The sequence below is a fragment of the Mustela lutreola genome, chromosome 2, assembly GCF_030435805.1.
Source record: "Mustela lutreola isolate mMusLut2 chromosome 2, mMusLut2.pri, whole genome shotgun sequence".
NCBI lineage: Eukaryota > Metazoa > Chordata > Mammalia > Carnivora > Mustelidae > Mustela > Mustela lutreola.
Window position 1 is genome coordinate 95,912,400 of NC_081291.1, and position 23,875 is coordinate 95,936,274.

The 23,875-nt window shown below is 49.7% G+C and overlaps 1 protein-coding gene across 1 annotated transcript in view; it reads right to left on the minus strand.

Moving 5' to 3' along the window:
* KY (kyphoscoliosis peptidase) overlaps positions 1–22,553 on the minus strand; it is a 47,111-nt gene extending 24,558 nt beyond the window's left edge. Inside the window, exons 1-5 of the mRNA XM_059162672.1 lie at positions 22,141–22,553; positions 18,870–18,932; positions 15,167–15,229; positions 4,656–4,730; positions 2,847–2,909 (exon numbers count right to left, since the gene is read on the minus strand). Coding sequence (XP_059018655.1) covers positions 2,847–2,909; positions 4,656–4,730; positions 15,167–15,229; positions 18,870–18,932; positions 22,141–22,276 — 400 coding nt within the window. The 5' untranslated portion in view covers positions 22,277–22,553. The remainder of the gene's footprint in view (positions 1–2,846; positions 2,910–4,655; positions 4,731–15,166; positions 15,230–18,869; positions 18,933–22,140) is intronic.
* Between the last annotated feature and the right edge of the window lie 1,322 nt (positions 22,554–23,875).

Genomic DNA, 23,875 nt, shown 5'->3' on the forward strand with positions numbered 1-23,875 from the left:
TCAGCTACTGAGGCCTGCTGACGAGGGTGGCCTGGCCCAGGCCTTTCTGTCTTTTTGAGGAGCTGGGATTGCCCGACCTTCAGCATGCTTCCCAGAGCCTGAAACACTGCTCCCAAAGGACTAGATCTCCTAGAAGAGTTCTTTAGTCAAATGGGCTTGTGAACAATGGCAACTCCTCCAGTTCTTCTGGAGACTCCCAGGGGATCTAAGCCTATCTGCAGACCTCGGGAAGTCAGCAGTAAAGAAACTGGTTTCCCCTCAATGAACTCAGCAGTGTTCAGATATATTAATGATGGAACCCCTTCTCTCCATCATACAATTTTATGCAGATTTCCTGCTAACTTTCAGGAAAGTATGCTTTGTGGGAAGCATCCAGGAATGCTGCCAGTCCCTGGCGGGCTCAAGGAGGGAGGGTCTGTGCCATAGCCACGGCGCCCAGGGTGGAGGGCACCCTGGGTATCGAAGGAGGGTGTGCTAACACCAAGCCATGCAATTTTCTGTGGGTTTGGCACTCAGACAAGCTTCCTCCCAAACCCACAGTTAGCTGGAGATTGGAGGACCCCAGGAAAGCCAAGTGTGAGCTAACGACGTGCACCCCAAGTGCTGTGGGCAGGCTTCAGAGGGAGGCTGGTCCCCACAATCACTCATCTGTGCTCGCCTTTCTCATAGTAAGCCAGGACACAGCACAGCCCCAGTCAGCTGCTGCAGGGCTAACTGACCAGTGGTCAGACCAGCCATGGATGGGCAGCAAACTCCTGTCTCAGGCTGACAGGGAGCCTGGGCTCTGGCAGGGTCCCTCTTATTCAGGGTTCCCTTATTCAAAAGGCCGAGCAAAGCAGGCAAGGTGGGTGGGAGGCCAGGGTGTAGGTGAGGACAATGGGTCCAAAGGGACACTCATCCCAGAACTCGCTGATAACCCAACTCTGGGCTGGGTGCTCTTGGGCCCCCAGGGGATGGCAGCCAGCTTGGAAACCACAGAGCAACATGGGAAAAGTGTCCTCTGGGGGCTGCATGAAGCCTTGGTTCTCACAGGGGCCTGACCTTCAGGTCCTCCCCCTCCCTGAGGCTGTTGGACTCAGCCACTGGGCTGCAGCACACATCTGTGGGGCCCCCGGGAGAGTGAAGGAGATGGTGGATTGCGTTGTAAGGTTAGTGGCACTCTGCTCCCTGGGAGGGTGTGGGCTGGGAGTCCCCTGTGGGCAAACACAAGAGAGAAGGTATAAAGCCTCGGTGCCCGCTGAGGGGGCTGTGCATCCCTCAAGGTCTGCGAGAGACCCGTGCCTTAGTGCCACAGGCCCAAGACAGGGGGTGAGGGAGTGGAAGGAGCTCCTGCACAACCCTCCTGGGCCAGCATCAGCTGAGGGGCAGTGGCAGCTGGTTAGGGTGCTGGCCAACTTCCAGCCACAGAGGAGCTCTCAAACTCCAGTCAGCTGCCTGAGCAGGCCATGTGGGTCTGCCCGCACTTCCCAACGGGCCTTCCTTCCTTACAACCCCATCAGCTCTGGTACATTCCCCAAGGCTGATTTGCACTGCATTTTTGTTTCTTGCTGACATCTGCAGTGGCCCCTAGAGGGCTTTGGTCTCTTTGACCCCAAACCTTTGAATGGGTCCTCACCACCTCACGGGCTCAGACACAACCAGGATCTGAGGGCTGTTCCTCTCCCGAGAGGGGGCACAGCATGCTGGCGGGGGTGGCAGGCTGCCCAGACCCTGAGGCTGTGGTGGTCACTCACCAGCCCAGCATTTTCTTTCTGTGTTTTTCTATTCCTTCTAAAAGGGCCAAGACGTTTCCTGGACCCTTCCCAAATCTTTTGCCCAGTATACTCTTACCCTGGGGCTCCCTGGAGGCCCAGCACCATTGTGGCTCACATCTCTGATTCTGGAGCTGGGATCTCTTGTCTCTTATTACTTAGATCACTGTCAGTCCCTATCCTGTGTGGTGTGAGCACAGCCCTTGTCCAGCCACCTCCAAGGGAGGAGTTAGGGACCGGCGGCAGGCTCTCAGTGCCTTCTCCCTCCACAGAATCCGGGTCCTGCCACTCTCTGACAAGGGCTAGCAGGCTGACCTAAGTGGATATGAAGTGGACTTACATTTAACAGATTTCTGCTCAGCACAACTCTGCAAATGAGGTCTCCCCCGCCCCCACTGAAAAGAAGGATGACATTTCTAAAATAGGACTCAAAACCCTATTACTAATTTTACCCTTTCTTGGTTCCATTTTATAATATCTGAACATTAAAAATACCCACAATGATTTATGCCTCATTAAATTTACCTTCTGAAGAGATTACATAAGCTCTAAATATGATTTTGCATAAATACATTTAAAATACCAGTGGCATTAACTGAATTATTCTAATTTTAAAGCAAAACAATGGGAAGAAGTGCCAAACTCTACCAAACCTTAGACGTCATCTGGTCTACTGAGAGGAAAACTGAGGCCCACAGAAGGTGAGTGAGGGACAAAAATAGAATTAGAAGGCAGGCCATCTATCATCCCATTCAGGGTTTTACCCTCTGTCCTGTTCTGCGAATTCACATGCCTCCTACCTTACAGATGCTTGGCATTCCATTTAAAGTTAACACAGTTCTGAATTCTGTTTTTAATATGTTTTCTGTAATGGGTTGCCTTGTTATTGGGGTTTATGCTTCAGCTTTGGGGTCACATGGTGTGTGAGCTTCTCATTACCCTGCCTGTGTCCATGGCAGACATTGCTAATCAATCATGATTCTCATCCCCATCCTGAGCCCAGGGGTGGCCCCCAACTCTTACACAGATTGGCCTATGAGGCTAAACCAATTTACCATCCCACAGAATGGCCCTGGAGCAGGCGTTGCAACTCACCGTGGGCATCTTTCGTTCCAGGCTGCCGGGGTCTTGTGTTTCCATTTTTATCACTTTGTAAACCTGCAATATCCCAAAGGTCAGAAGTGGAGACGCTTCAAGAGAAATCCAAATGCAAGCACAGACAATAGTCTAGGTGGTGGTCCTGGCTTCTGACCCCTCCTTCTCACTGTCTTCCCCTCGCCTTCTTGCTCCCATATCACCCACCATCCATTACTGCTGGAATGACTCTGGACTTCCTCCTGTGGTTGAGGAAGCACTGGCAACAAGGAAGGAATGACAAGAGAGAGAACAGTGGTCTGTGAGCAAAGGCAGGATTTACTCTGACATCAACAATTAGTGTTCCTTTGTGAGTCTGCCTGGATCCTGGAGCTCCCGCCTTGCTCCGGAGTCCCCTGCCATCTTGGAATGCATCTGGGGTTGCTAAGATCACCAGTGCATTCATTGCCAGATAAGAGCTGACCACGGGAAGAAATAAATGTGGGGCGAGGGAAAGGCAGTTCCTATGGAGCTGAAACCCAGAAAGGTCAAGCAATCATTAAATGATTCCTCAGGAAGGAAGGCTCAAGGCAACCAAATCCTATTAATCCTGGACTTTCACACAGAATGGTTGCCAAGGGTTATTAGACTCCTCCAGGAGAGGGGCTGCTGCTTTGAAACCAGGTCAGGAAGATGTGGGTCCCTAATGGAACCAGGAGGAAGTGGGGAGTAGGGTGTCAAGGTGGGCTGTTTTACATACCCTTGAAACCCACCGAAGGTTATAAATACAACAACGGAAGGATGCAAATGAATAGAGGCACAGAGAAACAGTGGTCCTTGTGTTTCTTACATCTATATTTTATTTCCATCTCCATTATTTGGTAGAGTGATGAGGGTTCAACAAGAAGCTAGCATTTCTTGTGCACTTCCCATGGCTGCCTTATGCTTTAGATTATCTCATTTAACTTCACAACAGTCCTATGAAGGAAGGTGAATTATTTTCCTCCTTCCATAGATGAGGAATTTGATTCCAAAAGGAAAGTTAAGCTACTTGTCCAAGGTGAGAGCAGAGATCTGAGCCCAGCTAGTTGACTCCAGGGCCTGCCTGCTATACACCTGACTGCCTTTCTGAGACCCTGACCTCCGATGGCTGCAGGAGCAGGCAGCCAGAAGGCCCTGCCTTGCCCATGCATGGACATAGAGAGAACCTGAGCCCTGGCTGCTCTGGAGTCGACATTCCTTGGCCAGAATTTCCCTAGGCCTCTTTAGCCATAAGGTAGACAGATGTCTGGAGAGGGCCAGACATCTGGAATAGACATCATGGGCCTGGGTCTATGCACCTTGCACAAAAGGCAGCCAAGCATGTGGCTAAGAGTATAGGTCTCAGGCAGACCTGGTTCTGACCCACTTCTAGCTGGTACTTTACCTTCCTGGGCCTCACTTTGCTGACTAATAAGGTGAGGATAATGTTGGTTTATAACAAAGCACTAAAAAGCTAATGAATATAAAATCTTTACCACTGGGTCTGCCACTTTTGGGGAAGACAATAAAGGGCATCTAAAAACAACACTCTTGTGATAAAATTCATCTTTAGCTAAATGCCTTGGGTTACCCACACCTAACTGCACAGACTCAAGAACAGTGGCTATCACTTATGGAGAAAAGAGGCCCCAGAATGAACCCATCATGCCTCTGCCTCCTGCCAGTGTGTAGACCTACATTACTCTTCTCCTGCTCCCATAAGAGGCCTAGTTTGGGCTCTGGCCCATTAAGTGACTTTGATTCCTCCCTGCCAGCCCTCCACACACACATAGCCCTGCACGTACGTACGTTTAGCCAAGGAGAACTTCTTGAGCAGCTGGGGCATGGCATCTCGAGGGTGGACCTCCACAGTCAGCTGTGTCCCTGCAAAGGAATGGGAGGTGATATTCTCAGCTGGATGTTGCCAGGAAAGAGTGCAATGTCCCGTGACAGATGTTTGAAACAAAACACAACTGGTTTTAAACTTTCTTCTGAATATACAAATAACTCTTGTTTAAAAAATTTAAAAAAAAAAAAAAACCAACAAAATACAAGCAGTTTTCAGATCCAGGCAAGATGGAATAAGAACATTCTACCTTGTCTTTCCCACTGAATGTGACTATAAATGTTGGAAAGAATGCATGGAGCGACTATTTGCGGATTCAGTAAGGTAAATCGGAGAAGGCAAGCTGGGGAATAGGATTAGCATTTAAAGCACCACCAGATTTGCAGTGAGCTCACCATTCCCCTCCCTATCATATTACTTAGACTGGACTCAAAGGCAACCCCAAATCCAGAAGTACACAAAGGGTAGAGAGAAGCAGTGCTCCATGAGAAGTCCTTTCTTCCAGCTTGTGGATTAAGAAAGGAAACCTCTAAGGGTCAGAGAGTGTGGGGGAAATTCCTTGCTGTACCCCCACCCTTTTTTCTGTTATTTCCTCACTCAGCCCCTAGCAAAGTCTGTTGGTAGCAGTGTAGCAGTCTTAAGCACCCGAGTCTTTGAGGAAGGGCACTAGAGAAGTTATGATTCCCTAGAATGTGAGAGCAAATACTCAATTTTTTCCTCTCTCTCTCTCTGTCACCCACTGATTGTCTCTAGGTGCAGACAGAGTTGTGAGAAGTACCTGGCAGGGTGGGGAAACTAAGGTCCAGCTTTCATGCTGGAGAACTGGGAAGTGAATTGTGAAGGGGAGGGAGCTCAAGAAAGCAAATCTATGCAGGTATGGATGAACTCTTTTGGTCACCTCTGTGTTGAACATACATGGATCTCATCCTAAGCATCATACTGCATCATACCACAGTCTTTGGGAACTAAACTGATGGGGCAGGTCAATGCCTCGAGTGGCCACTGGGAAGTTAATGTGCAGGGCAGGTCTGCATAGCATTGCAAAGGCTGCAGTCCAAAATTACCCAGCATGGGTAGAACCAGGAGTAACTGTACTTGAAAGGAAAAGATAATCAACAGATGGTAAGTCCAGGATGACATAGATTTTGGAATTATCAGACAGACTTTCAAAGAGCCATAGTAACCATGCTCTAAGAAGTGATGGCAAATTGTCTTGAAATAAATGGAAAGACGCCAAGAATCAACAAAATAACAGAAATTATAAAGATGAAACAAATAGAAAGTTTAGAACTAAAAAATATAATAGATTGAAAAATTATCTGGATATACTAAGTAGTAATACGGAGATGACAGAGGAAAGAGTCAGTGAATTTGAAGAAAGATCAATAGAAATTATCCAATATGAACAACAGCAAGAAAAAGTGAACAAAACTTCAGGGACCTGTGGGATAAATCTTAAATGTCTAACATTCATGTTATTGAAATTTCAGAAGGAGACAAGAAATAGTGTGGTGTAGAAAAAAAATGAAGAAATACTGAGATAATAATCAATGAAACCAGAAGCTGGTTCTTTGGAAAGATCAGCAAAATAAGAACCAGATTGAGCAGAAAGAAAGGGAGGTAAGACACGAATCAGGAATCAAGACACCAGTATCAGGAATGAAATATGTGAGACCCCTACTGATCACATATGTATTAAAAGAATAATAAGGAAATACTACAAACATCCCTATGTACATAAACTCTACAACTTAGATGAAATGGACCAATTCCTTGAAAGTTACAAACTACCAAAACTCATCCAATGAATAGATAACCTCAGTATCCCTGTACCCATTTTAAAAACTACTTGTAGTTCAAAATCTTTCAGAAACAAACAAATGCCAGGTCTAGTCACTGACAAGTTCTAAGAAATATTTAAAAAGAAATAAGACCAATTTTTAAAATAAGATCTTTCAGAAAACAGAAGAGTAGCAAATATTCATTACCCATTTCATGAGGCCATCATTAATCTGATGCCCAAACTGGACCAAGATAGCACAAGGAAGGAACCCTACAGCCCAATATTTATTTTCTTTTTCTTTGTGTTTTCAGACCAGTATTTCCTATGAACACAAAAATTCTCAAAAAATATTGGAAAATTAAATCCAGCAATATAGCAAAAGACTAATACACCACAATCAAGTGTGATTTATTTAGGCAATTCAAGCCTGGTTCAATATTTGAGAACCAATAAATGTAATTCACCTAATAATATTAGCAGGCCAAAGAAGAAAAACCATGTGATCATATCAATTGATGCACAAAATGCGCTTGACAAAATTTAACATTGGTAAAATCTCTCAATAAACTAGGAATTGGAGGGAACTTCCTTAAACTGAAAAAGGATATTTATGGAAAATCTATAGCTAACAGCATATTTAATAGTCAAAAATGGAATGTTTTCCGCTGAAGATGGAAACAAAGCATGGATGTCCACTCTTACTGCTCTTAATAAATATTACACTGGAAGTTCTACCCAGTGAAATGAAACAAAACAAAAAGCAATAAAAGCCCTATCGATTGGAAAGGAAAAAATAAAACTCTCCTTTTTCACATATGACACATCTATCTACATAGGAAATATCAAGTAATCTACAAAGAAATTTCCTAGAACTAATAAAGTTTAGCATGGTCACAGGATACAAGGTCAGCACCCCAAAATCGAATATATTTATATTTGCAACAAATGATTGGGAATTGGTTAAAAAATTAATATTTACTATAGCCCCCCAAAATTGAAATGCCTAAGTGTAAATCTAAAAAAAAGTTCAGGAGCTGAATGTTGAAAACTACAAAATATGATTAAAAAATTAAAGAAGACATAAATAAGTGGGTGAACATACCATGTTCATGAATTGAGAACTCAATATTGTTAAATTGGCAATTCTCCCTAAATTGATCTATATAAATTTAATGCAGCTTCATTCAAACTCCCTGGAGGAATTTTATATATATTTAACCCACTGAGCCACCCAGGTGCCCCAAGAATTTTATATATTTCAGATTGAGGCAAGGTGATTCTAAAATATAGATGGAAAGATAGAGCAACTTGAGTTGTCAAACCGATTTTGGGAAAAAAAAAAAAAAAAGTTAGAGGACTCCAGCCAGCTGATTTTAAGATGTGTTATAAAGCTACAGTCATCAGTGCGATATTGGTAAAGGGACAGATATAGATAAATAGAGCACAGTTAAGAAATAGAGCCATGCAAATATGGCAAATTGATTTTTCACAGAAGTGCAAAGACATTCCAATTAGAAAACGAGTAAAAGAATAGATATTCACCAAAGAAGGGATTACAGATGGCAAATAAGCATAAGAAAAGATGTTCAACATGATTAGCCATTAGGAAAACAAATTAAAACCACAATGACATATCATACCTATTAGAAGAGCAGTAATAAGAAATAGTGATAACATACTGACAAAGTTGTGGAGAAATCAGATCTCACACACTGCTGGTGGGATTGTAAAGTAGCAACTCTGGAAGATGGTTTGGCAGTTTCATATAAAACAAAACATACACTGAATGTATGACCCAACAACTGTAGTCTTGAACGTTTATCCCAGAGAAATGAACACTTACGTTCACATGGAAACCTAGACAGAAACATTACAGAAGCTCTATTCACAGTGACCCCAAACTGGAAACAACCTAAATGTCCTTCGGTGGGTAAATGGGTAAACACCCGGTGCTATGTCCATATAAAGGAATACTTCTCAATAATGCAAAGAAACTCTTAGGAGAGGCAAGAGGATATAATTACGGAGATTCTGCACAAAGGAATTTTGGGGTGACAGAAGTGCCCTGTATTCTGAATGTAGGGGTGATAACATGAGCAAGCGTTATGCATGCATTAAAACCCATTAAACTATATATAATTCGAATTTAGTAATTTAAAACAACAACAAAAACAGAAATACCTACTGAACAAAAAAGCCTGAGCAGATGATACAGGAAGATATAAGAATCTGGATGATACAGGAAGATATAAAATAAAGAGTGAAAGTCCAAAGCAGGGTTAGAGTAAACTTGTTCTTCATAACTTGCTTTCTTTTCTTGGCTCTTCACGTGTCAGTGAATATAGTCCTACATCATCATTTTCAGTGGGCTGCATAGTACTCTATTCTACATAGGGTTTATAATCCACATAAGCCATCCCTTTTGGTAGGATAGTTAACTTTTCCCCAATGTTTTATTCTTATAATCAGCGATGTCTGAACATTCTGATACACATCTCTTTACGCTCTTTTCAAATCAGTTCCTTTGAATAAATTCTTAAGTATGGATCACAGCTTATAGAGATTTTTAAGACTTTCGTTATATACTAGCAAACTTGTGGTGAATGATTTTATCATTTGAGGACCACACCCTTAGCATGAGAGGATGCCCGCTGTGTTTGCTGTATTTGATCGCAAAACTGGTCACAAAACTTTTTACTTCTGAGAGGTCTTTCGTTCTGTCCCTTGAATGTGAGCTGTCTGTCCTTACGATGTGGTTTGGCTAGTTAGCATGTGATGTTAATATAAGTGATGCTGGGCAAGCTCTGAGCCTAGGTCTCAAGAAATTTTGCAGCTTCTGTCCTCATTCTTGGGATTCTAGCCACAAATGCCATGTGCATGAGCCCAGGCTGGCCTGCTGGAGGAGGAGAGGCCACGTGGAACAGAGTAGAGGCATCTCAGGTGAGGCCACCCTACCCTACCTGGTCTCCAGCCAACTTACCAGCTGACCACGAATACACGAGCAAACCGGGCCAAGACCTGCGGTGAACTGGGTGTGTCTCAGGCAAGCACGCCTGGCCAACCTGTGCCCTTGTGAGCTGGTAAATGCTTACTGGTTTAAGCTACTGAGTTTTGGGGTGATCTGTAATAGAAAAATAGGTCACTGATATACTCACTGGTGTTTGATTTTTATCAATCTCAGAAATTTTTATTAGTGAATAATGACATCTCATCTTTGTGTATTTAATTTTTAGTGTATTTTTCATATGTTCATTTGCCATTTAAAATTCCTCTTTTGTGAATTACTTATTTTCCTACTCATGTATTTTTTTCTTATTAATTTTGTAAGAGTTCTTTTTACTAACAGGTCCCCTGCTAAGTGTATTGCAATTATTTTTCACAGAGTAACAATATTGACTTTCTTGCGTGGCTCATAAACTTGCTCTACATGCCAAAGAGGGTAAATCTCAAATAATTTTGTAAGATACAATGTGGCCTTCCAAATAGCGTTACTCTGTAGAGGTTAACATCACTTTGAGTGTAGTTTCTAGCACATTCACTGTGAAAGAAAATCAGTGTGTGATTTTATAATTAAGACTCTAAGTATTTCAGAATTCAAAGCATAATTCGGTTCTGGTCCTAGGATCGGGGTGCCATTGCCAAAAGCAAGCATTTCCCATGTGTCTTCTCATGCTGCATGGGCCTGTCATCCTTTGCCTTTCCACTTTTTCCATCGGAAACACTTTCAGGTGTTTTCCAAAGTGAGTGCCAAGCTGTACTTGGCTGCAAGATGCCTTACAAGAAACAGATTTAAAAAACCTGCCCACTCTCTCCCCTTTTCTCAGGTCTCAGCATGTAATGCTCTGAGAAGTCCTGCAGTGAAGAAGTCGGTATGACCCAGTACTATTTTGTGAAACACAATTCAGAAAATGCTGGACTGGAACAATACCCAGAAGCTGTAAGAAGCTGCAAACCTGAACAATTTGGTTTAGGGCTCAATAATAAACCCCTTCCCCAAACATCTCACATCTAACATCTAGGCCCTTCTAACCACCCCCAATTCAGCCATGCTTCTTTGTCAAAGAAGGAGTGAGCTGAAAAACAAGGGACTGTTAAAGCCCTGGCCGAGGGTGGCTGTTGAGATATTCTGATACACTGATGTGGCCTGCAAGGTCCAACCAGCCATTTCCAATCCCTTCTCTCTTTCCTGCACTTCCTCTTCTCTACCTGCTCATAGATAGGGGCTCAACTTCCACTATTCTCCTGAGCCCCATTTCCTGACTCTCCCCCAAAGCAGCATTGCTTGTCAGATCTCTTTGAGGAAAACAACAAAGTTCCCTGGTCTCCCTGATCTGTGGGAGTGTGATACCCACTCTTATCACACACACAGGTATGTGAGGACCCTTGCCAGGGTGGCTGGAGGGGGAACTTCTCTGCCTCAGAAACTGGGCCTGGGTGTGCTGTCTTACATGAGCAAGAGTCACTGAGGAGCTCTGTGCTTCCTAAAGGTGTGAAATGGTAAGATTTTGCAGACTACTACATTCCTGTATCACATAAAACTCTTAATTTAAGACAAAAATTAACTTGACCAATCATCTGATGATAAAGAGTGGAACATCATTTGGAGCAAGATTTCAAGTAAGGACTAAAGCCCAAGTACAGTCAGATACCATGACACCAATCTTAACGGTCCTACCAAACCCACAGGAGGCCCTTCCTGGGACGCCAGGTCACCTGACTAGCTCTCCCATGGTGCCCCTCCCTGGTTCTGCCAGTTGTCACCCAAACAACATCTCCGAAGCTGCAGCCTTGGGTGTGTTAGGAGCAGCACATTCACAGGTGTCTCCTGCTCCCCTTGACAAGTGGTTGCTGGGGCCCTTTCCCAGATGCCACCAGCTTTGTTTCCTTTTCCCTCTCCTCTGAGATATGGAGACACAGCTGGCAAGCCTCAGCACGGCCATGGCCGACCGCCTGGGGTCTACCTCGTACCTGGTCAGGAGACTTCTCTCCCTCAGCAGCTTCTCCCCAGGTCTCTGCAGGTTTGAATGAGGGTTTGTCTCCAGGCCTAATTTGCTCAGAATATCTAATGCAGAGATGGCAAACAGATTTCCCATTGTTCATTAACTCTGACTGACTGGAAGTGGCTGCCTGGAGTGTCGATTAATTAGCGAGGACTGTGGGCACATGAGTGTGTGTGTGAGTGTGCACACATGTGCGGGTGTGTATGTGTGTGGCTGGGGGCAGGGGCGGGGGCTGGGGGATTCACGTCAGATCCTTGCCACCCTTGGCTGAAGGGGCCTCACTAATGCTTTTTAGAACTGGAACTTGGGTTAATAACCGGGTTCTTTGCCTGGAAATCTTTCCCTGCAGGAGTTGAGAGTCAGGAAGCCTCAGCTAAAGCATCTGTAATTCAGAGACACTCAAAAAGAGCTCCAGGGTAGGTGCTTGGCAGAGGCGTGCTGTGGTTTCTGCCCGGGGAGCAGCAGTCCACACCCAAGAAGAAGTGCCCCTGCTACCCCGGAAGCAGCACACCAGAGGGTGGCAGGGGCAGTCCAGCTCTGCAGATTCCTCACCAGCCTCCGGCCAACGCAGCGGGAAAGGCCCACCCAGCAGTTCTCATCACCAGATGACCCCCTGACGGCAGAGTGTGCTGATACCACTGGGGAGGGGGCACCTCTGAGGCTTGGGGGGATGACAAAGGGCATCTCTCATGCCCCTAACTTGCTAACCCATTCCGGCTTTCACTGGGCTCTTGAAAACTCAGAGGCCTTCAGCGTTCCTTCTGCAGAGCAGAGCCCACTGGAATGTTCCAGGTCTGGAAGTGCAGGCAGTGTGACCCTAGTGCCTGCATCATCAATGAAGGTCCAGAGTGCCCGCGTGTGGACAAGGGTGCAGGACCTGGCAGGACAGAAGCCTCAAAAGGGAACTCAGGAGTCACTTTTGGGGCCTGAAATCACAGGGACTCGGGGGATCACGCTCCTGTCATTCCACCCAACCACCCATTACAGACCGATCTTCTGAGGCAGCCCTCTCAGCCCTCTCACGAAACTCCAAGATTCCAGTGATCTGTTTGTCACCCCCTGCATTAGGTTTCTCATACCTGGTGCTCCTGCTAGAAGCTCTTCCCCGTTGCCCATAAGACTGGTCTCCTCATCTCCTCCCTTATGCAAATGTCATCTTCTCAGGGTGGCCTCCCTCAATGACTCTGTTTTACATTGTCCTCACATGGCAGGCTGTGTGATAGCCCTTAAAGACATCCAGGCCCTCATTCTGGGGACCTGTGAATGTTACCTCACCCACCAGAGGGGACTGTGAGATGTGCCTAAGTTAAGGATCTGGAGAGAGGAAGATCATTCTGGATTATCTGGTGGGCTCAGTGTAATCCCAAGGATTCTTATAAAACGGAGTCAGGAGATTGAGCTACTTATGTGGAGAATAGGCAATGTGACAGTGGTCACAGACAATGGAGTGATCAGCTACAAGTCAAGAAGGGCCAGCAGCCTCTGGAAGCTGGAGGAATCGAGGAACAGATTTTCCTCTGGAGCCTCCAAAAGGAAACTTCCCTGGGGACACTTAGCCCAGTGAGACTCACTTGGGACTTGTGGTCTCCAGAGCCCTTGAAGAGAATATCTGCGTTCAGCCACCAAGCTTGTGATACTTTGTTACAGTAGCCATAGGAAACCAACACACACCCCAGGGAGCTCACTCTCCCCCCATCCTCCTCTCGCCTCTGTTCCTTCCTTCAGCCTCATTCAACACCCTGCACTTTACTTCTGAAGGCTGTCTGTCTCCCTCAGCAGGGAGGGGCAGGAACCCTTGTCCATTTTGTTCTGGACTCCAGTTCCTCCCCAGAGAGGCGCAGCCTTTCCCTCACTGGGGCTCAGGCTCTCACAGGACCCCACTGGGCCCATCTTATTCCAACCTACAAGGCTCTGCTCTGCACCTAGGACACCAAGCCTGCCATTCTTTCTGCTCTCTGGAAGCCTCGAGTGCTAGTAGGGGGAACGTGAGTGGCCTTCAAGTTGAGAGCATGAGCGCGAGGGTGTGGTGTGCCAGGTGAGGCTCTGGGGACTTGTGGGCCCCTTCCCATGCCCATCTTCCTGGGACACGGTGGGGGCAGTGCCCTGTGGAGGCCTGGCAGGTGCACCAGGCTCGGGGACCACAGCATCCCCTGGCTCGGCTTTCCTGTGCACAAGCAGGGATAACACCATGACCCCAACGGGGACTGTAGCCAGAACTAAGCAAGATGAGTGATGTAGTGGTAAATCCACTTTCATGTTCATGAGGTGTTGGTTCTTTTTGATTTGTGGTGAGGTGTGTGCTGCTGGTCCGTTTCGGAGAGGCAGGGGGCTTAGGTTTGTCTGGGTGGTGTGCTCAGGGGGAAGGCAGGGGGCCCGCTGAGTGGTGCCTGTTCTGGAGCCATCTGCCAAGAGATATAGTGGCCCTGGTTGCAAGGAAACTTGGCCTCCTGCTGCTAATCCATCTTGACAGGCCTTTCCTCACTGCCTGCCAGGGCCTGTCTATGGGGATGCTGGATTAGTCTGTTTCTGAGGGCAATTCCCCGAGAGACTCTGAGTCCTCCCGGGACTCCTACTTTACCACTGCCCCCTGGACATGGTCAGATCATTTCCTTACAAGTCAGGGCATCAGCACTGAGAACAGCAGGGGTGCAAGTTTAGGGCTAAGTCTAAGAGAGCTCTCAGGTACCAGGCCCTCAGTCTTTAAAACGGAGCAGGAAACCAAGGTGGGAGGTTATTATGTGGGTAGGGGCGGAGTGGGGTTAGTGAGGGGGCGGTTGTCTCTAATTAACCTGGTCTCCCCTCCAGAAGTAGCTGTAGAGTCCTCCTGTCTCTACCCCTGCCGCCTCATCCCCCCCCCCCCCATGTCCACTCCCCCCCCGGCCCCATACCCTGTGTTCCCAGATCTAGTCAACTGCAGAGTCAGCATGGTGACACCCTTGTCTGAGCCCCACAGAGTCCCCCAGAACCCATCCCTGTGAAGTGAGGATTCTCAAGGAAGGGCCCTCTCACTTCCCTTTGCTGAGTTAAATTCATCCCTGGGTGGAAGGCCCTGGAAGGCTGCGTCTTGGAAGAAGAGGCCAGGGAACCGCAGTGACTCAGGAGGAGGGAAGGCTTGGACAGTGAGCAGGCAGGGGGAAGGCCGCTTTCCAGAAGCTCTGTCAAAGCATTGCTGTGCGAGGGTTAACAGCATAGGTCTTGGGGGTGGCCATGGGGAGGTAGGGGTCAGGTGGCCCCCCACTCTGATGCTTTCTGGCTCTGTGCTCTTGGACATATGACAACCTTTCCAAGCCTCAGTTTACTACTCATCTATAAATCGAGGCCAGCTGACAGTACGGATCACATGAGTGTGAAGTTCATTTGCAGGAGGATAATTATGTAAATGGACCACCAGGGTGCCTGGCACATGGTTAGCACTCATAAATGTTAGCTCTGGTGATGACAGCAAGGGCCCTGAGGACAGCTGTGGGTTCTGTGGCCCAAGGACTTGATCACTCTCTCCCATGTCATCCCGCAGCCTCTCACTGCTTCCCATGGGATGCGGGGAGAAGGAGAGGGAGATGGAGAGGGTGCTCCAGCATCCATAGGGCAGAGAAGAAAGTTTGCCTCTTCCCTTGCCGTGGTTCTGGCCTGGAGAGCAGAGACAGACAGATGGGGGCTGGAGGAGAGGCCACGGGGCATGGTGAATCCTTACCTTGGTTGTCGTAGGAAGTGATGACCTGGGTCTGCTGTGGATGCTGCTTCTCCGCCAGGCTTCCTGTGAAGCAAGACAGATCCGCAGTGACCACTGGGACAATGGCGCGGAATTTGCCCCGGGCCGACCAGGGAGCTGGGTGCATCTGCAAGAAAGGCAGGCTGGTGGGGGGTAAACTCATGCCAAGCCTGGCCTAAATGTGTGCCCATCTGTGTACACACACGTGTGACTCAGCCCCTTTACACACCCGAATGCAGAGGCAAGTGACTGTGAACCTGTGGGCACATACCCTTACATCTCTCAGCGGTGCCAGCAGAGGCTGGGTTTCTTCTCGAGAAGTAGGGTGCCCCTCCCATGGGTCCCAGCTTCAGTGTGGCCGGGCTCAGCCGCCAAAGTGCAAAGGGATGCCTTGCTGATCATCACCCTCTCTGTGGAGTGGCCCGGGGAGTGGGGCTCCTACCCCCATTTTATAGCTGATAGGCCTGCAGCCTGGGCCTAACTTTTGGCTAAAGATGTTGCCCCCAGGGACTTGAGCCCCCAGTCTCCTGATTTCTAGGTCAAGCTCCTGCCTCCCTCTGAACAGAATGGGGACAGTTTGCCTTCTACTCCTGTTTAGGAGTTGGGGTGACCTGCAGTATGGGTCAGTTTCACGGACATTCTCAGGGCCCCCACTGTGCAAATGTTCTAGGGATCCCGCACTAGGGATCTTTATGTCTTTGGAACATTGAGCTGTCCTCAGAGCCCAGTGGGATCAGGCTGCTGTGAGAAAGGCCCCATTCCTACCACAGGCCATGAAGGGGGAACCCACAGGCTTACCTGCCTCTCTTATGAAGCAACGCCTTTTCCTACATCTTTCCCTTACCAGCTGCTGTGGCGGCCTGGTCTTGCTGAGTCTGCTGCAGGTATCAGGGGAGGGGTTGGGGAAGGACCAGGGTTGTGGCAGCAGGGCCTTCCTCCACAGTGACCACCCTGGCCTGCCACCTTCTCCCTGGCCTCCCACTGGTCTGCAAAAAGTGTCCAGCCTGCCACTGGAAGTGGTCGCTAAGGGTAGGGCCTGGGTCTGGAAATAGCCTGCCTTTGGGGCGCTGGTCTCAGCAGGTTCCATTCAGACATCTTCCTTTGTGCACCCAACCAGATCTGCCACTCAGGGCTTCCCACACCTGGGCCCAGGCAGAAGGTGGTCAAGGTGGATAGGCAGGTCACTGAGCTGGGCTGGATCTTTGATCCCCCTGGCAGGGTCTTGCCCTGGAGAACCTGCCTACTCTAGTCTTCTCCTATGAGCAGGCCCAGCCAGGACCCTCACCCTGAGGGCTGAGGTCGGTGGGCTGGCCAAGGGCTAGGAGCACTGAGTGTGCCAATCCACGATGATGTCTGTCTGGAGCTCTAGGCCAGACTCAAGCGAGGACAGCGAGGCTGCCTCCTTCAGCCACAGCTGGCTACATCTCCTGCTGGGCTGGCAGATGAAGGAAACAGGATCCGGGAAGGGAATCCTCAAGGAGGACGATTGGCTGGCATAGCTGCTGTGGGTATTTATAGTCAGGGCTGCACAACTGGTTTCCCTGTGGCTATGGGGTGTCGGTCCCCATGCTGCTAGGCAGACTTCAGCCAGGACCAAGGAAAGTAGCCAATCACAGCAGGGGAAGCCCGTTGCCGGGCAAACTAGTGGGGTTGGCTGGGCCCGAACACCTGCTGCTCGGAAAAGTTTGGAGCAGTCCAGGCTCCCCCCACCCTGCCAACACCCCGGCTCAAGGAGCACACAGGGCAGTGAGAAGGGGAACATGTGCCTTTTTGGATCTGCCCCATGTTCGGCCACATTTGTGCACACTCCACCAGCACAAGCCATCAGCTGCCTCCTTTGCAGATGAAAGCCATCCCGTCTCCAGGGCTGGGTGCCTTGGACGCCAGTGAAGGAAGTATGTACACAGAGTCTCACCATCAGAAAACACAGAGAGAGAAGCTGTGATTCTAGTTTCTGCATGCACATGTGCAACTTGAAAACATACATAAAATTTTACTTTAAAATACCTATACTGGTGGAGTGATGCAACCTTTATCTTTTCCAGGCTCTGCAGAGCCTCTCTCCAGGCCTCCACTTACCTGAAACACTCAGTTTTCTCTGGTGGTTTGGGAAGAACTACTTTCACACTCCTCATTTTTTTAAAAATTATTTTTAAAAAATATTTTTATTTTTTTAAAGTAATCTCTGCACCCAACATGGGGCTCAAGCCCACAAGAGCCGCACACTCCACCTACTAAGCCAGCCAGGTGCCCCGTGATCCTCTTTATTTTGTTGTATTTTCCCACTAACCTTCCCTCAAATCAGGGGCCTTAAAGATGGTAAAAGTAGGATAAATTCACTGTATTTCAATCGTCTCCTAACGTAATAACACGGCTGAGAAGCCTTAAGATGAATTTCCGACAACTCAAGGTAAGAAAGCTGTAACAAATGAAGATGGCTGTGTTTCTTCCCTCCCACCTCAACCCACTTTTCCACTCACCCGCTTGTACGCTGGCCAAGCGTGCATATTTGCATTGCCTGCTGTGCATTTTGTGGACAGGTTGCTGGTGGTCTGATTCTCAGAATTCTAATGAGCCTGCAGTCTAGTTTTCTAACTTTGGCATCTGCTTTGGTCCAGGTAGAGCAGGTGCATCTATTGTCTTATGGCCCTGAAACAATGGTCAGGAAGCCATCCCACCATGTATGCCCATGAGCCAGGACTCCAAGGGCTGGTCCCCAGGGCAGGAGCATGTCTCAAGTATGATCTGTCTTCGTGCATAGGGCGGGGAACACAGGAAAGCTCTTAACCTCCAGGGAGCTGGGATTCTATTGCAGTGAAAAGCATTATGATTATAATCATTAACATGGGCCCACGAAGGCAGGGGGTCTTGACTGTTTTTATTCCAACACCTAGAATCCTGCCTGGCATGAAGGAAACACTTCAGACCTTTGATGAGGGAATGAATGAACGCATTTACTTTTAGAATTTCATCCTTCCCTTTTGTTACTGTCAGGAGGGCAGAGCATAGCTGTTTGGTCTCATTCAGCTGGGGGCCCGATTCTCCACCTGCAGAGGATTCTTCACGCCAGCATTTGATGAGTCCAGATCTGAATGTGACCCCTAGTGGGGCCCCAGGAGTGGAGATAGGACTCTTGTTAGAATTCTCATGTGCCCACAGTGCAGTTTCGCTGATGTTTGTTCTTGGAAGGTGGGCTTATGAATCTCTGAAGGGTACAGAAAAATACCTAGTAGGGTCAGTCCATGGATGGCATTCCCAGAGCTGTCCTGGGCCTGCAGGGTGACAGACAGCTGGCACCAGAGAAAGGAGGCTTTGGAAATGGACTTCTCTCAGATCTTACTATATTCTGGGTCCCCAGCCAGACAGGAATACAGCACCCATCTCCCTAGGCCTGGAGTAATAATGTCCCCAAACAGGCCACCTCCTTTCTGAAAAAATTTTCAAAGGGTAGATACCGGACCTGATGTGAGCAACCCCACTTCCAGGGGGAACGCACTCAAAATTTGGGGGATGCAATGCCAGGGAAAACTTTCTGGGGTCACAGTGGCCCCAGAGGCATGGCTGAATCACGAGCATCCACTTTCTGATTGATTAGATATCTAGAGCCAGTGAAATTGAATGCTTCCATCATTTTTCAATGTGTTGAATTACAGAGACATAAAAAATAAGATGAAAAGAGAATTACCTTGCACGTCATTTCCTTCGAATCTCTGCCATCTCCGGATTCCGTTTCTGACGCCCTGGAATCCTGTGGAATATAGGGTCTGGCTTGAGGGTCTCCACGGTGGGAAGACCCAGGCCAGCAAGTGATGGGCCAGCTGCTAATGCATCTGGGCTGAGGTGGGGCTGGAGGAATCCAGCTCTGTCGGCATCCGGGAGAGGCTGCCACGATTGAGACACACTTTAAAACATTAAAGGAAAATATTAGAATAGCAGTTTTCAAAGGTGATTGTCAGGATCATTCGGGGAGAATTTCCACAGTACAGATGCCCATTTTTCACTCCATATCTCTGCTGCATGAATATGGAGGCACATTGTGGAAGATGTTCATCATTCATTTTGCCTACCTATTTCCCTATGCAGGGAATCTCCCGCTTTTAGAGCTATGATGTAAGGTAGAGGGTGGGCAAAGAGGGTCTATCCTTATAAGAAACTCAAGTGATTGTTGGAAAACTGTGAAAATTCTCCCTGGATGATAGTCTCCCAGCCTCCCTTGCAGCTATGGACAAGCTATGGACCTATGCACCATGGACAAGTGTGGCCCAGGCACAGCCACTCTGAGGGACCTGTGTCTGCTTCCACCTTAGGACCTGATGATGCAAGAGATAAGCGCTCGCTCTCTCTCGCTTTCTCTCGCTCTCTCTCTCTGGTCATGGCTGGAAGTGGCAGCTACGAGGTCGAGTTCCTGGCACAGAAATGGTGTACGTTCTGGCAATGGGAGCAGCTGTGGTAAGATCAAGCTCCTGATGAGGAAGGAGTCCCTAGGGTCCTTTGGTGGCAACTGAGGTTTCCTCAACAGACCAGCTCAGCTGGGCAGCTGATGGTGCTGTTCCAGGAAGCTCGGCCTCCAGCCCGGGTTTCTAGCCCTTGCAACCCCTGCAAGTCCCCCAGTCCCTTCCCAATGCTCTTCTTTTCTCCAGTGCTCTCTGCAGCTAGGATCCGGGCTTACAGCTCGGAACCCTTGCTGACACCTGTGTGGAGTGGAATGCACACATCACACCAACTTGGGGGAATGAAACCTGACTATGGGGCACTTTTAAACTGGGTGGAGGTGGCTTTAGGCCACCTCCTCCAGGGCACAGGTTAGGAGGTGAGAGTGTCCAGGCATGCTTTTGAGAAACACTGTGTAAAGGAGAATGGAAGGGCCATAGAGGAAAGAGCAGAGAGCATCTGTTGGCCACCGGGCACACACTCTCTTTGCCTCCTTGTCCTTCTGACTCTTTCTGCCACAAGGACACAGCAGAAAGCCACCCGATCACATCTTTACTTAGTCCTCTGCATTGTGACAATTATGGAGCTCAGGTCCTCCTTCACAGAGCCAAGGACCTGGGCTGGAGGGGAGATAGAAGGAGATGCCTAGAAGAAGTGTGGGGACATTTTGGATCTTGTGCCCCAACAGGAGGCCTCGGAACTTGCTAATTTAATTCAGCGTTTCCCTGCCTTCAGCTGTGTGGGCCCATAGGCCGGCTTAGCCAGGGGTCTCTTGGACATCAACACTGCCCAGCAGACTTGGAGGCTGGACACTCTCCCTCTGCTTCGGTACAGGCTGATTGTAAATAAGTGACACTAGTCTCTCTGCTTGTCTAGTGTCTGGGAGAAACCTCCTTCAGGAAAATTTTGGAGACAAACAGCAGAAATAACAGACCCTTGGCAAGCAGGATCTTCTTGCCTTGCATTGTGGTCATGAGTGTGAAATGTATTGGTCTGGCGTCCTGTAGGGTGTGTGCTAGGGGTGGGAGGCCTCAGGGAACAGTCCTGATCCCTGCCATTTCTGGGGCTTCTCTGTGTTCCTCGTCCTCTCTTTCTAGTGTTGGAACCTTTAGGAGAGATGCAATCAGAGGGGGGAAGGGAGGAGGGGGCTCATAGGCTGACCAGGAGCTGGGCCTCTTGGGGGCCCTCTGGCCTTGCCACACACTGGGGGAGGCCTTCTCAACCACAGTGTCTGGAGGAGAGGCAGCTTCTTTTCAATCAAGGAGCAGGTGGACTTACCAATTTCCTCATTACAAATACCCGGGTGGGCCATTTCCACCTCTCCTAGGAGCAGCTCTGAGAATCAAAGAACCAAGTAACCCAAACAACTGGCCCCAAATCCCTCCAGAGACTGGAGTACCTGATAACATGCACAGCCCTCCAGAATCTATTTCTTTCCCCAAGAGGTTACCAGGAACTATGGGGCAGCTCCAGCCTGTGTGACTGGTGGGGGGCAAACCAATCACAGCACCACTGCTTCTGTGGGGCAGGTAGAAGGTGGGGGTTCAGTGCACACAGGGCCTTTGCAGACAGAAGAGCCAGAGGCAGACTCCGAGGAGCTCTGGTGCTGGAGGGCAGGCAGGAGGCAGAAGTCATTCTACCCCATGGGTTATTAAACATCACTCCCAAAGCACTGGTCCATGGTCAGCCTAGCACAAACCTCACACCAGCCCCCCAGAAGGGTTGGGAGGGCTTCCTCCTACACCTAAAACTGATTCCCTAACTTCTGAGGGGCTTATCTAACATCTGTGATTTCCCCATCTGTATTCTCTTCAGTGTGTCCTCTTTGGAGATTACAGTGAGTGCTGCTTTCCACAACTTCTCTATAAACAGTCACTTTATTTTTCCAGTCTACCCTTCCTCAGACTTTCCTCCGAAAGTCTGTAGGAAGAGTAAAATTAATAGATCCGTGAGAGTGGAAGAAAGCAGATTTTAGCTGGCCTGACCCAAGCCTGTGTGCCTTTTACATCACCCTTTAAGGCTTCTACTGTGGGAGGCCAGGAGAGGCTTCAAGATAGGGGAAACTGAGGCCAGGAGTTGTGCAAGGACACCAAGCAAGCTCCGTGTCAAAAAGTCTAATTCAGCACACAGACTTCCCTGGGTCCCCTGTGCTCCGCAATGTGCCATGTGAGGAGCAGGTCTCGGCCACACAGGGGTCAGGCCCGAGGCTCTGGCCCCCTTCCTCCAAGGCATCTTCTAACCCTGCTGTGCACCCATCAGAGAGTGGCTGGGAGGAACGTGGCTCCCCAGGGGGCTGACGGAAGCACCGACCAACTCACGCAGGGAGTCAACCTCGGAGCAATCACGGGGCTGCGCGTTGCCACGGGACGCCGGTGCCAGGGCGCAGAGGTGCAGGCAGCGACCGGGAGAGGGTCGGTCTCGCTGACCTCATTCGGGGGTGCCTGAGGCGCCCCCCCGGCGGGCGGGCCCCAGGGCGAAGAGGCCGAGGTGCCGGGGGCCGGGGGCCCGGGCCCGGCGCGCGTTACCTCCTCTGCGCTGCGGAAGCGCGCCCGGGTCCGCCTGCCGGTCCGAGTGCGTGCCCTGCGCGGCGCGCCGCTTCTCCGAGTGCACGATCAGCAGCATGTCGATGGACACGGCGTTGCTGTCTTTCTTCAGCTCCATGGTGCCGCCTCGCTCCCCGCCGTGGCGCCGCGGCCGCTCTCGACGCTGCCTGCGCTGCAAATGGCCCCGTGCGCGCCGCTAGCTGGCGCGGGAGACGGCGAGGGCGCGGGAGAGGGCGCTCCCCCGCCGCCGCCGAGCCGCTGGGCGCCGCGTTTCGCTGACTCTGCCAAACACGCCATTAGGGCCCGCCCGGGAGGGCGCTACCCTAACGAAGCCGCTCTAAGTCACCTTTGAAAAGAAGTCCCCAGCCGAGCCCTGACTTGCACCCGGGCCGCGGGCGCCACAGCCGCCGGCTCCAGAGAGCCTCCCGCCCGGTGCACTTGGAGCGCTAGTCCCGGCCTCCGGCGCTGTTCCCCGGGGCTGGCCCCGCGCTGCCTCGTCCCCCGCGGGCTCCAGGGATTCCCGGGGCGCCTGCGGAAGGGGCTGCAAACACTGACACCACACAACGCTGTCAACAGTGCGAGTCTGTTCTGGAAAAGGAAAAAAAGAGCACGGGGTGGTCCCCCTTCTTGCCTGTGTGGGTTTTGGAGGTCGACGGCCTCCTCTGTAGGAGGGAGATGAGTAGGGTGTTGGGGTCTGGACCTCTGCGATTACGGCTGCACCAGGACTTGGAACGTGACCGTTGGGCATCAACTTAGCAGTTCTTTCTGGCCTGTGGTGGAAGTTTTAACATCTCTGTTCCTTCTAGAAGCCCGGCTCACGCTTGGTGGGGCAGGGGGGAGGGGCGAGGAGGAGGCTGGGGCAGGGAGCAGCCTGCCTGCTGTGCTCAGGGAGCTGGACCCGAGAGCCCATCTATTTTTAGTGGGGCCTGGCCAGGCCGGCCGGCAGCAGCAGGGCCTTTGGCTCCAAGTCTCAGGAGTGTTTACAGCCGCATCTGCCTGGTAGCCCTTGGCACAGTGAGCCCACCCAGCCGGGGCCAGTCCCCTAACTTAAGTTTCCACCATTAATAAATGCCGTGCACACGGAAGCCTTTGCCCTGGGGCCCATCCCACTGGAGGTTAATGACCCTGGGTGGCAGCGTGGTCCCTGAGGGCTCCTACCTCCCCCTTGGAGGCAGACTGTATTGTGCTAGATTGCAGCTCTAGCTCTGCCACTGGATGCCCATGGGACCGTGGACAAGCCATTTCCCCCCATGTCCCCACCCCTCTTGTGGGCATTAAATACAGGCTCTCATAGGACTGTTGGCGCAGAGTAAGTGCTCTCCCAATGGTAGCTGTGGTTCAAGCCTCATTTTAAGGGTGAGGAGGTGGACAGGCAAAGCGACAAGTCAGTGATGGAGGCAGGGGCCGCCCAGATATACCCTCAGCTTCTGAAGGGTTCAATAACCCCCCACCCCAACCAATGGGACTGAAAACAGACCCTCAGCCTGTGATTTATACCCTGGGTCCAGCCTAATTCTATAGAGTCATCTCTTACTCCTCCCCTGCCAACTCACACATGTGGCAGCCACAGCTGTGACCATTACTCCCCAAGCACATTTATCTGGCCTTTCTGCTTCTAGGCTTTCCTTAACATACTAGCCCCACCATCCTGACACCATCTTAAACAACTTGGAATTCAAGAACTTCCACAATCTGACCCAACAGGTTCATCCACATC